General features: G+C 35.5%; 1 protein-coding gene across 1 annotated transcript; it reads left to right on the plus strand.

Moving 5' to 3' along the window:
* Positions 1 to 2196: 2196 nt before the first annotated feature.
* On the plus strand, positions 2197 to 9959 carry LOC139137184 (tumor necrosis factor receptor superfamily member 5-like). The gene is made up of 7 exons (XM_070705161.1): positions 2197 to 2457; positions 3314 to 3419; positions 4460 to 4744; positions 5534 to 5779; positions 7183 to 7419; positions 8269 to 8390; positions 9180 to 9959. The coding sequence occupies exons 1-7, from the start codon at positions 2425 to 2427 to the stop codon at positions 9402 to 9404; spliced, it is 1254 nt and encodes a 417-aa protein (XP_070561262.1). The 5' UTR covers positions 2197 to 2424; the 3' UTR covers positions 9405 to 9959.
* Positions 9960 to 11841: the final 1882 nt, after the last annotated feature.

Below are 11841 nucleotides of genomic sequence, written 5' to 3' on the forward strand. Positions count from 1 at the left end.
TTGCATTGAGGAACATTCGAAGTTTCTCATACATCGCTATTGGACGAATGCCAATATTGTAATAAGACTGTATCCCTTGAAATAATGATAACAGCGGAACTGAAGGCTCCCAAAAACGTGACTGCAGGCAGTTTTATTTGAAATAGATAAAGATTAATGATGTTGTCATCATTATTTTCATATTGAAAACCTTCCTTTGATACTCAACAAATCGTACACATGTCAACCACATCACATTCCGATGACGACAGCCATACGCCTAAAGTAATTTGAAATTTGCTACTTCCTCTTGTGCAAGTCGTAGTATCTCTGCTACCATGTAATTTGCCTCAATCGACATGATGTCGTTCCCTCGAGACTGGCAATTGCAAAATGGTCAATGCAGGCTCAGAGTTAGAGGGAAGGGAAAAAAGGCAAGCGACATATGGTATATTACTCGGGCAAAAATAAGTAGCCCTTATTTTATGAAATATTATCCTGAGATAATTTACATCACGAATTTCAAAGTCGTCAAATTTCCTTTTCCAAACTAAGTTTTACATGGTCGACACTTGAAAATAGCTTGAAGTAAAACCACCCACAAAGAAACTGCAAATGACGACCGAATTCAAACGAAATAAGATGCCGCCATCAACAAGGCTCTAGTTACATAAGATTGTATGAAACCGAAACACTTTGACATTTGTCATCATCACAGCTGTAACATTTAAATTATACGATGTAGATTATGACAGATATGTTTTAACTTTCATCAATCACCATTGTATCTTGGATACAGTGTTTACATTGGTCGTACGGGTCCCATACGACCTTTAGGCGCAGCTCCGACGACTATATCCCTTTAAATAACATGTCTGGATAAAATGATAAACGTATTCATCCAGTTAAAACGATATTATTGAAATAATCATTTGGCCGTATTGTGAACGGCGAAAAAAGAATGGCGTGCCACAAGTTTTTGAAAGCGTGTCGTTCAGATGCACTTAAAAGAAAGGAAAGTGATATTTAAGAAATAAATCTATGTCCATAAGCTTATGTCTAATATATTGTTTTGCCGCAAAATGTCACTGATTATTTACCAGTAATTTAAATGAGTGTCAGAGACATTGTGAGAGTATCATGTGAAAAAAACTTTCATTTTTGCTATTTAGTAAAGTAATGATAGAAATTTAAATAAAATGAAATAAAATTTAAATACAGTCGTTCAAAATGTATTTACACAAAGACACAAAAGTGTTTTTTCCTCATCAGCGAGTGCTGCTAGTTTTGAAAGCTCATATGAGAATCCTTTTTTATGTTATCACCCGTAAAGTTCATTTCAATGTTGGCCATTACCTGGTAGCAGTGTTCAAGATGTGATCATGTTTCATTGTACTTGCTCACTTTCCAAAGTGTGTTATCATGCAATATGTTGAAAAATGAAAGTGCCGTTTCAGTGTTTTCTGCTTCGTGCCACCCTTCACTCACGTTATTGTATCAGACACATTCACCCACGAAAAGTAGGTCCAACGATTTTCGTAAATATATGACAAAAACCGACATAAAGACATCTTTTATACTTTATTCTTTGACTTTGAAATTAAATATCGCCATACAGAGCATGACATTATTGAAATATGCAATCAAGCGAAGTTCGTAAAAATGTGGTAAATCACCACATTTTTGTCACCGGTGGCAGTGGTGAAAGCGGGAGCAGAAGTGAAACGGAAGTGAGAGCGCCGCCACTGTTTGGAGTGTGATCGCAGCGGTGCGTCAATCGGGCTCGGGTCAATGTAGCTGTGGGCCCGGGGCTGGGGGTCCATAGCTGTGGTGTTTTCGGACGGGATTTCCGCCTTTTACGGGCTGGTTTTGACTTTTAAGATTTTAACCCCTGTGGCAGGGTTAAAAATCGTAAAAGGCGGAAATCCCATCCGAAAACACAACAGCTATGGACCCACAGCTAGGGTCAATGGTCGTCGCCATGAACCTTGACCGGAGTGCAATCGATATAGACTGTGGCCAATCTCCACACAGATATTGCCCGGTTGGTTAGGCAGCAGGCAGCAGTGCGGTGTGGGATAATTCGAACCAAGCTAGAGGGTGTCCGAGTCCATGACGGCGCGCGCGCCCCACCCAAATACATCTGTTCGGAAAACAAACTACTTGAGTATCCCAGGATGTGACGTTACAAGGCGTACGAATGATGTCATGTCATGTGACGAAATCGACACGGTCATCACGTCACTGACCGTGATATCGATAACCTGTGAATGATGGACTGTGAGGACATATAAAATGAATTACGGCATGAAATACCGGTACGAACCGGTCGATCTCTGATTCGTCTGTACATTTTTCCACGATTCTCCTCATTTAAACGTCCATGATTGTACTTCCATTTCCGCGAGTTCGTCAGTCAGTAACAATTAAGCTTTAATCACCTTTATGCAGTTCATGGAGTCGCTCACACTCATCACAGTAAGTGATTGAAGATTTCTCTCCCCCAATCTCATCACATCAAGAAGGTTCAATCTTGTTTTGCCATCATGTGGTTATAATGCTCTCTCAAGATATCTGTATAATTCTAATGGCCAACTTTGGATAGAATACATTAGCTCTGCATGGCAGGGCTGTGTGTTACCGGCGTTATACGGCCTGTGGTGGGCTACGCCGGGAACACACAGCCCTGCCATGCACAGCTAAGAATACATGTACCATAATTCATGTTTGGGTACTGTGCTGATCGATACTTGTATGCCAGATCACACTGGTTGGTTGTCATAGGTTGTGTATTATAGCGAAATTCATTACATTTTGGTAATGAATTTTGGTTTAAAAACAGAAATTTGGTGATTATTAGAGATCGGAGGTACCCGGGGGGATGTACTGACACATTGAATATCGATTTAACAGCACAACTCACATTGAAACACAAATTTTGGATCATTCATGTCTATAATTGTAAGTTTGGGGGCACTTCCACGACCTATCATATACATCATCAAGGATCAGAGCATATCTGTGTTTATAATATAATCTTGACATTTGGGTTCAATTTGGTAATATGAAGAAAGTCATAGGAGAGGGAGGGTCAGTGGAAATTTGATAGAAGTCAATTCTCTTCCTTATGGAACAAGTATATTTTGTTGTGCAAAGACAACAATACTTTTAGGGCAATATGGCATCAAAATAAGTTATTGAGTTCCTTTACTGCCGTTCTTTCTCGAAACGTTATTTTATTTTATTACAAGTCATTTGTGACTTATTTTCCAACTAATTATCTAACAAATTATCATCACTAACTTATTGTTTCTTGTCTTATTTGTTCTCTCAGGTTACTTTCATAGTGCTGGTAATATTTCCTCTCGGTAGGAGCAATCCAATATGTACACAAAGACAATTTCTACATGAGGGAAGATGCTGCAATTTGTGCCCTCCAGGTACGGTAGTGTGCTTTCGGCAAAAATTTCACTCCCTAGAGACTCGATGTAAAGTAATAATTAAAGTAGCAATGCCCCCTGGGGACTGCAGCTATTGGGACTCGTAAGTTTTACACACCTTTCAGGTCTTCGTTTAAGGTAATATGCACCTCGAAAGTGAAAGACTTAAACTTTTGCTCAAACTTTCCTCAGTGAAACTTTCAACCATTCTCTTACCAAATCAAGAAAAAAAATCAGGGGTCACCGTGCAAACTTTTGTACAAGAGAGACAAATAACTTGCGATTTCTCGAAATTTGAAATCCAAAATGGCCGCCATCCCTGTATTAATTCTATGAGGAAAAAATAAAATTTTCGATTTTCGAAAAACTAAGACGGTGAAAACTTTTCTTTCGCCAAGAGCTTCAAAATGAGCCCCACAAGAGGTAGGTCAAAAGAAAATTTATAAAATTGAAGGCCTGAATTTCTGTCCCCGAGGTGCGTTCTACCTTAATGCTCTTGGAATAAGAAAAATTTTCACACTTATTCTAAATCAAAAATTTAGTTTTTCCCTGTGAGTTTACAAAAGGATGGTGGCCATTTTGAATTTCAGATATTGGTGAATGTCAGCTGATTTGTTTCTTAGAATCTATAGTACAAAACTTTGCATGGTGACCCCTGATTTTTTCTCTTGATTTGGTGAGAGTATGGTTAAAAGTTTCATTGAGGAAAGTTGAGCAAAAGTTTCAGTCTTTCACTTTGAAGGCGCTTACTACCTTAATTGAATAACATGAAGAGCTTTTAAGTGAAAATGACGATCTGAGTGTTTTGACAGTAAGGCTAGGATATGCAGTCATTTGATGCCCAAAACTACCAGTAGTGTAAGCTATAATGGTAGATACTAAATGGGCAGATACAGGTCTTAAATTGCACCTTCAGTGAACTTAATCATTTGGATGTTTTTGGTGGTCGCATTTTTTATAATCTTTGACTCCTCTATGTCTGGTACCCAGGTTCATGCATATATTTTTATCAATTACATTTTGTTCTATCTTTCATATAGGTCAAACAGTTAGGAACTTTTGCTTGAATAAAGAAGATGACAGGGTATGTGTGCCCTGCCCTGAGGGTTACTACATGGACCATTGGAATTCCCGCCGTTGGTGTTTTCCCATTGATTTGTGTGATAAAGCACATGAATATACCAGAGTAAAAGCCAGTCTCGATGGAACCAGCAACAGTGTATGTGACTGTGTTGATGGCTATGAGTACTCGATGTCTGGAGAAATTTGCATTGAATCAATTTCTCCCACAAGAGATCACCTACCATTGAAAACCACCAGTCATGGTAAGTGGAATGCTCTCAGCTATATTATGCATCATCATTGGACTGATACGCATTTTAATTCTCTGTACCTATCATGAGTAAATTGCATCAACCTTGAAATCAAATCTTTGCTTCTTCCTCAGTGTATCAAAATCTGTTTTTCAACCTTTAGGGAATCAGGGATCTATGATTATGTGCACCTTGCACAAAACATCATGTAATAAATATGACCCAAGAAAATAATTACTGAAACTTTGTTGGCTTCCTGTAACTGACATAGTGTGTTGTGTTCAGATTTTTATTCTTACACTTACAAAGCCCTCAGTTGGCTATCTCCACAATATCTAGGGAACTCAATTATGCTGCATTCTTCATCAAATACTCTTTGTCCATTGTATAAATGCCTTTTGCAGACACCCAAATTGAATCAGACTTACTATGGTTGCTGCTCATATTCTCTCAGCAGCTCCTAGTCCTTTAAACTCTCTAGCCAAGACATAAAACCTCTCCCTATTTACCTTCAAAAGATGCTTAAAAACTTACATCTTTTAAGGAGCATTTTCATGTCACCCCCCACTCAAAGTGCCATTCGGGATTGTAAAATTTGGATATTAGATGCTATATATATTCGTTTGCATATTGCAAGGTAGTAACTTGAATCTTAAAGTGATTTTAATTTCAACCACCAAATTTTGTTGAGTAGAATTTTGATAAACCACAAGTAGGATAGTAGAGTACAAATTTATCAGTGCTTAAGCTTGTAAAGATGCCATTGTTTTAAGCTGGCCACTATAATGTGTTCTGTCACAGGAATGACAAGTCCTTCGCACAGTGTGACGAAAAACGATATGGAGGGCAGTATTGTCACAACAATGCCCTCTGGGAATGAGACAAGAAGACAAGATGGAGACAGAAAGAAGGAAACCACAAAATTGCATTGGACAATTGGATTCAGCAGTGCTGCCGCAGTTTTAGTCATTGTTGTAGTAGCAGTAGCAGTGATCTGCCGTAAGAGAATTCGGCAGCAGTGCCGTCCAGGGAAAAATCACCAAAATGGTATGTATTTGCTACCACTAGCAGTTTACATTTCAATCTTGTCAGATTTCCTCCCTCTTGTAGTAAATAAAATAAGATGGCTGAATAGATACCCTGGATTTTTATTGGCTTTTAACAACTTTCTACATGTTTCATTTATTATATACCATGTCTATAGAAGCTATTTGTACGGGTATTTGTCCGGTGTCAGTCTATACATGTATGTGAGGATGTCCATCCACTCAAATATAGAACCAAAGTACTTACAAACTTGTTGTTTTGTGTTCAGATGCGTCATAGGTATACAGCAAGACATGTTTTTCTTTTAATGATATTGTCAAAAATATTCAAATGAGCTAAGAAATCACATTTTTGGTTAAAAATCTTTGTTTTTATAACCACGTGTCAAACGGCTGTAGTGTTTGGTATAAAGGTCCCTTGGGATGACCTTATGTAGATTTGTACAACCTATGATGAAATATGTATAGGTATATGTATATGTATATATTAGGCAGTTTTGTGATTTTGGTCAAAAGTCTTTTAAATCTTGTGTTGTTAGACAGCCAGTGGATGTCTGTTATGTAGGTCCCAAGGGATGGCCTTGTTTAGGTTTGTTCACATTATGATGAAATATGCAAATTTGCTGAGGCAGTGTTTGTCATTTCAAGTCCAAAATTTTACTTCTCATTAACTACTCTGATAAATTTAAATTTTTAAAACATGATTCATGATCCTGATTATGGTTTTAGTCTTCTCATTTCAAATTTAGGCAAAATTAGAGAGATTGTTTATTATGGGCAATTTTGGTCACAATCTGTTCATCTGTTTGCTTTGAAATTAGGTGTAGATGATCCTGGGATGACCTGAGTCCAATTTGATCACTCTCAGACAAAATTAGCAAGATTGCACTTTTGGGGTAATTCTTGCAGAGTAGGTTGCCATCTTGGTATAATCTATAATTTGTAGTTGTGCTAAAGTGAATACCCCTATGTTAGTGTGTGAAGGGAGTGTTGGTGATGCATGGAACAGCCTAGTGAGTAGCATACTTTGTCATTTCCTTCTGATCTCTACGTTTCAGTGTTAAAGGCCCTTTTCAAATCAATCACATGACATAAAGGTCTCTGTGTTGTGACATGCCGTCGCTGAGGTAATGATACACTGCGTGCAATTACATGGAGGCTGTGTAATTTGTAGTGGTGATACAACTTTCATAATCAAATGATAATTCTGCAATGTGAAAACAACCAGTGTATTTTCACATCATCAGTAGGTATATATGAGTAAACTGTATCAATAGTGCATGTTCTTGTCTGTTCAAAATATTACGGCCTGTTTGAAGACATCTTATTGTATCCCCATGCTCTGTGCATTCTATTTGTAGACAAGTTTTACAGTGTTGGTCTTTCATATGTACTCCATTTCAGACCCTGATCGGATATCTGTACAGATGGAAGATTTGACTGTCAAACAAACTGACAGTAGACCACAAGAGCTTCATCGCAATGCGATAACATCAAATGGATTTTATCCAATCAGTACTGTGGAGAATGAAGAAAGCGACAATTATGACGATGGCCATGGTACAAGTGTGACGACATCAGGTCCAACAAGTGAAAATTCAATTTTGATTTCAGAGTCCAGTGGCATCCTGGAGGATTTGTGTATGTAACCCTAAATAGTTTCAAAAAAGTAACTATCTATCTATCTTTCTATCTATCTGTCTATCTATCTATTTTACCATAAAAATCCTTACAATTCGACCGTAGAAAATAATCATTATTTTAAATAATCAAATAAATTATCAGGAAATTAACAAAGTCAAAATAAGTTTAGTGGTTGAATTATTAGGGATTTCAACTTTTTTGATAGTTCATAAATGATATGCTTTCCATCTGGGATGATTGAAACATATAAAGACAACTTTCCTGAAGTCACGACTTAGACATATTCTGTACTGTATTGTGCTGTGTATGTTATCATAAGTAAAATGTATAAAACAGTTTGTCATGATAGGTTGGTCGAATTATTAGAGATTGGGAAAGTTGCAATTTCCATTGGTGGTCGAACTGATTAGGGTAAAATAAATTATGTTTTTGAGAAAAAAAATAGGGTGTTTAAATTAAGATGGTGGTTGAATTATATTGTTTTGTTTTAATGATGTGTGCATATATATATATATATATATATATATATATATATATATATATATATATTATATATATATATATATATATATATATATATATATATATTCCTGTGTTCAAATTGATATGGTGGTTGAATTTATATTGTTTTTTTTAATGATGTGTGCATATGATATAATATATATAATATATATATATATATATATATATATATATATATATATATATATATATATATATATATATATATATATATATATATATATATATATATATATATATATATAATATATATTCCTGTGGTGAACTGAACACCTAAAGTAGGTGACTTATTAAGTCTGACGCGTATGTCTTGTACTGTTTCAGCCCTGCCTCAAGTTGATACACCCTTCTGTATGAAAGAAGATGACAAAACTATCCTGCGCAAACTAATGCCTGAATTTGCCGATGACCTGCCTGTGAGACAAGTGTTGGACAGGATGTCAGATGTAAGTATGACAGCAAAACCTTAAAGTCATGAGGCCATAGTTTTTAAAGAAGAGTGATTCTGAATTTTGGTTGATAAAGTTCAAACTCGTGTGTTGGCACACTTTCTTGACTGGCTCATTGTTAATACAATATAGTACAGGGACTAGGGTAATATTAGGCTCAAAATTGAAAGCCTAAACCTTTGCTCTAACTTTCCTCAGGGATACTCATAACTATTCTCTTTCAGAGTCAAGAATAAAAATCAGGGATCTTGATGCAAATTTTGGAATTATCTTAAAGGGGAAGTTCACCAAGGATAATTTTACATATGTGCTAGCTTTGTGGTCATTTACCCCAGAAAAGCTATTTTCACCATTTATAACTTGTGTGATTTAAAAAAAAAAAACGATAAAAATACCATTGGAAAAAGCTCCAGGCTTGGAGCTTGCATCACCTGATATGGAAGGGACCATCTTCCCATGGGTAGGGCATTGTCCACTCACCCACGCTCAAACCAGGCTGTGCGTATTTACATAACTATTGTTTATACTGAGTATCCTTGCATAAACGATGAATCACTTACAATAAACTGTCCACTGTCAGATTTTATGTTGCTGTTTACTACTAACCACCGAATCTACCACAAGCTTCAGGAATATATGGTTATAGGAATATAGTCAGAACTATCACTCCAGTCCATTGTTAAACGGCCAGGAAAAAATTTAGATTTCCAGAGTTATATTGAAGTATGAAGTATTTAACCCTCAGTTATAAAAATAAAATTGTAATGTATCAAATTTTATCTTCAGGTGTTCTCAGAAGAAGATGAAGCAAAAATCACAAACATTTCACAACACATTCATGATCAAAGGCGACAGTTGGTTGGAATTCTTATGACAAAAGGTGCCGGCGCATTTGATCGTTTTGTCATAGTTTTGGAAGAAGTGTGCCGACACCTAGCAGACAGAATTAAGGAGAAGAAAAACAAACAAACTTCATCAACTAACTCTATTCATAATGACTTCAACGTGTGAACTTGTATTCTGAGCTACACTTGTGAGATTTTTGTGGCACACGGAACCATTGCGAATCAAATACATGGCTGGACATTACAAAGTCAGCTTGCTCATTGACCATTGAAGGAATATAGACTTAAACTTATGCAGCAGAGACCCAACTGTAGTTGGTAGCCTTCAAGCAGACATGACAGAAATCAAATGAAATGATAAAAATTCAACTGTACTCAGGTCATAGGTCACATTCAACTCAGGCCTAGGCCACAAAATTTCAGCGTCAATAATCAGTCAGAAACAGCAATATTTGTGCTATGTGTAATATAATGTTGCCTTCTACAAAGTGTATGGAATTTCGTAAAGTAATTTTAATGCACCTGAACCGTGGCATATTTTTTTGCCAGCATATTGACTTTATTTTCTATACAGAGAGAGTTTTGTACGCATTTGAAATATTTATACACTCAATATGTATTCATTGAGATAAGAGTAAAAGATTACACAGGCAGTACTGCTGTTGGCAGTGTTTTTATGTTTTAGAATATTTATCTGTGATTAAAAGGCATTTTTACATTCCTATTTTGTTTTCATTTCAATATGGAGTCATATTCAAGAGTTATATTGGAATTGCTGGACTTGATGCGCCTCAAGTCAAGAGATCTTTTAATAACATGCAAGTTGAAAAAAATAAAACCATCCCAGCCAGTTTGATTGGTACTGTCCCATATGTTTTGCAACATTTGCCAATATAGTGAGCCAGCATAGATGCATGCAGGTTAATATGTCTGTTCATTTTGAGTTCAGCTACATTTCTGGTAATATTGAAACAACATCATTTTTCACATCATCCACAGTGCAGCATATCTAAATATTTTTTCTATTTATTTGATGTTTGTTGAACTTTCCTTTAAGGTGGTTAGAAAGGCTATTTTTGCACCAATTCTTTTCTCAGAGTTAATGTCAAGTTTCAAGTGTTAGAATCAAGATATTTAGTTCAAATTTTCAGGATAACTCCCTTAGTTAATATTTTCTCCAAAGATATAAAAATTGTATATTTGCAGCCATGATTTGAAATATGACACCAGTAAATATTAAAATTTAATTTTTCATATTTTTTTACATATTTGAATTTAATAATAATTGGATAGTATTAATATTACCAAATTAGTTATAAATATGTTGACACTATTTATTGTAAGATTTGTACGGCAGGATTTGTAAATAAAATTTGTTTTTATGATTTTACATGGGTTTATATATCAAAAAATTATTAAAATTCTTTCAAATTTCAAAATGTGATTTTTCAAAAGTACTTCAAGTACAGGAAAATTGTGCCGTACAAATATTATCTGTAACCTTGTTCATAGGCTGTAAAAATTCCATGTCCATATCTCATTTCAAAGTTGGATTAAATTGGTATACAATTATGTAGGAAAACTGTTATTCTGTCAAAATGTTGAAAACAAGCCTATTTGCACCCCTCTTTTGAAGTCATAGAGCAGTTTTTTTGGTTAATCTCACTTTTGACACCTCTTTGACACTCAAAGAATCTAAAAATGCATTTACAATACCGTAGCAGTCACTCGCTCTGAATTCCAGCACAACTTGTCAAACTTTCCTGAAAAACAGCAAATAATGACTTTCCCTTTTCAAACATTTTGTTAAGAGCTAGGGGATCTCTACCATAGTTAATACACTAGGGACTCCCCAACTTCTTCTTATTTGGTCAGTTTTTCAGAAGTTTTAACAGGCTATAACTCTGCAATGCCTTTGTGCCCAAATGTCTAGTTTTTTATTCCACAGAGATGTTGGATACTTTTATATTTTAATAGTTTTGTTGAAATTTATAACTGACGCTCTAGCCTTTCCAACTTCCTTAACCCTGACCTTGCCTATATTCATGGCATTTACACGAATTTGTCCAGACAGCTTTTACATGTAAAGTTAACTTTGATGAATATTTTTACACTTTGCAATACTATTTCTATGAAAGATTTCATGAGAAAGATATTTTACCATTAGTACCATAAAAACTGATACATTTAATGTATTTATATATTTAATGATGGAATAAATTAATTTTTAAAATGTTCATACTTTACGCCTCAGACTGTTAATTATTTACCTGTTAATTATTTATTAACTGTTAATTATTGTACCTAACATCACAGAACCATACCAGACTTTGTACTTTGTAAAATGTCCACTGCATAGAATGTATACTCGTGAATTAGCCTGCTAGTTCACAACATAGTCTGAAATGAGATTACTTTATATGCGATATGCAAATCTGTCCATCATTCACCCAAATACAGGGTTTTTTGTTGAGGCCTTCATCTGGATATATTTTACAGGGGCTAAGATAGTCAGTCAGGGTGCCCCTCAATTACATAAGAGGACAACAGAATGGGTATCTGGTTCCCACACCATTTACCTATTTTCCCTCGCCTTTGAAAAA

The sequence above is a fragment of the Ptychodera flava genome, chromosome 7, assembly GCF_041260155.1.
Source record: "Ptychodera flava strain L36383 chromosome 7, AS_Pfla_20210202, whole genome shotgun sequence".
Classification (NCBI taxonomy): domain Eukaryota; kingdom Metazoa; phylum Hemichordata; class Enteropneusta; family Ptychoderidae; genus Ptychodera; species Ptychodera flava.

Bases quoted from the DNA above. Each gene is read 5' to 3' on its own strand.
- LOC139137184 (XM_070705161.1), top strand. From the start codon at position 2,425: ATGCAGTTCATGGAGTCGCTCACACTCATCACA. The intron at 3,420-4,459 runs GTACGGTAGTGT...TCTTTCATATAG, and splicing joins CTGCAATTTGTGCCCTCCAG to GTCAAACAGTTAGGAACTTT. The intron at 5,780-7,182 runs GTATGTATTTGC...ACTCCATTTCAG, and splicing joins AGGGAAAAATCACCAAAATG to ACCCTGATCGGATATCTGTA.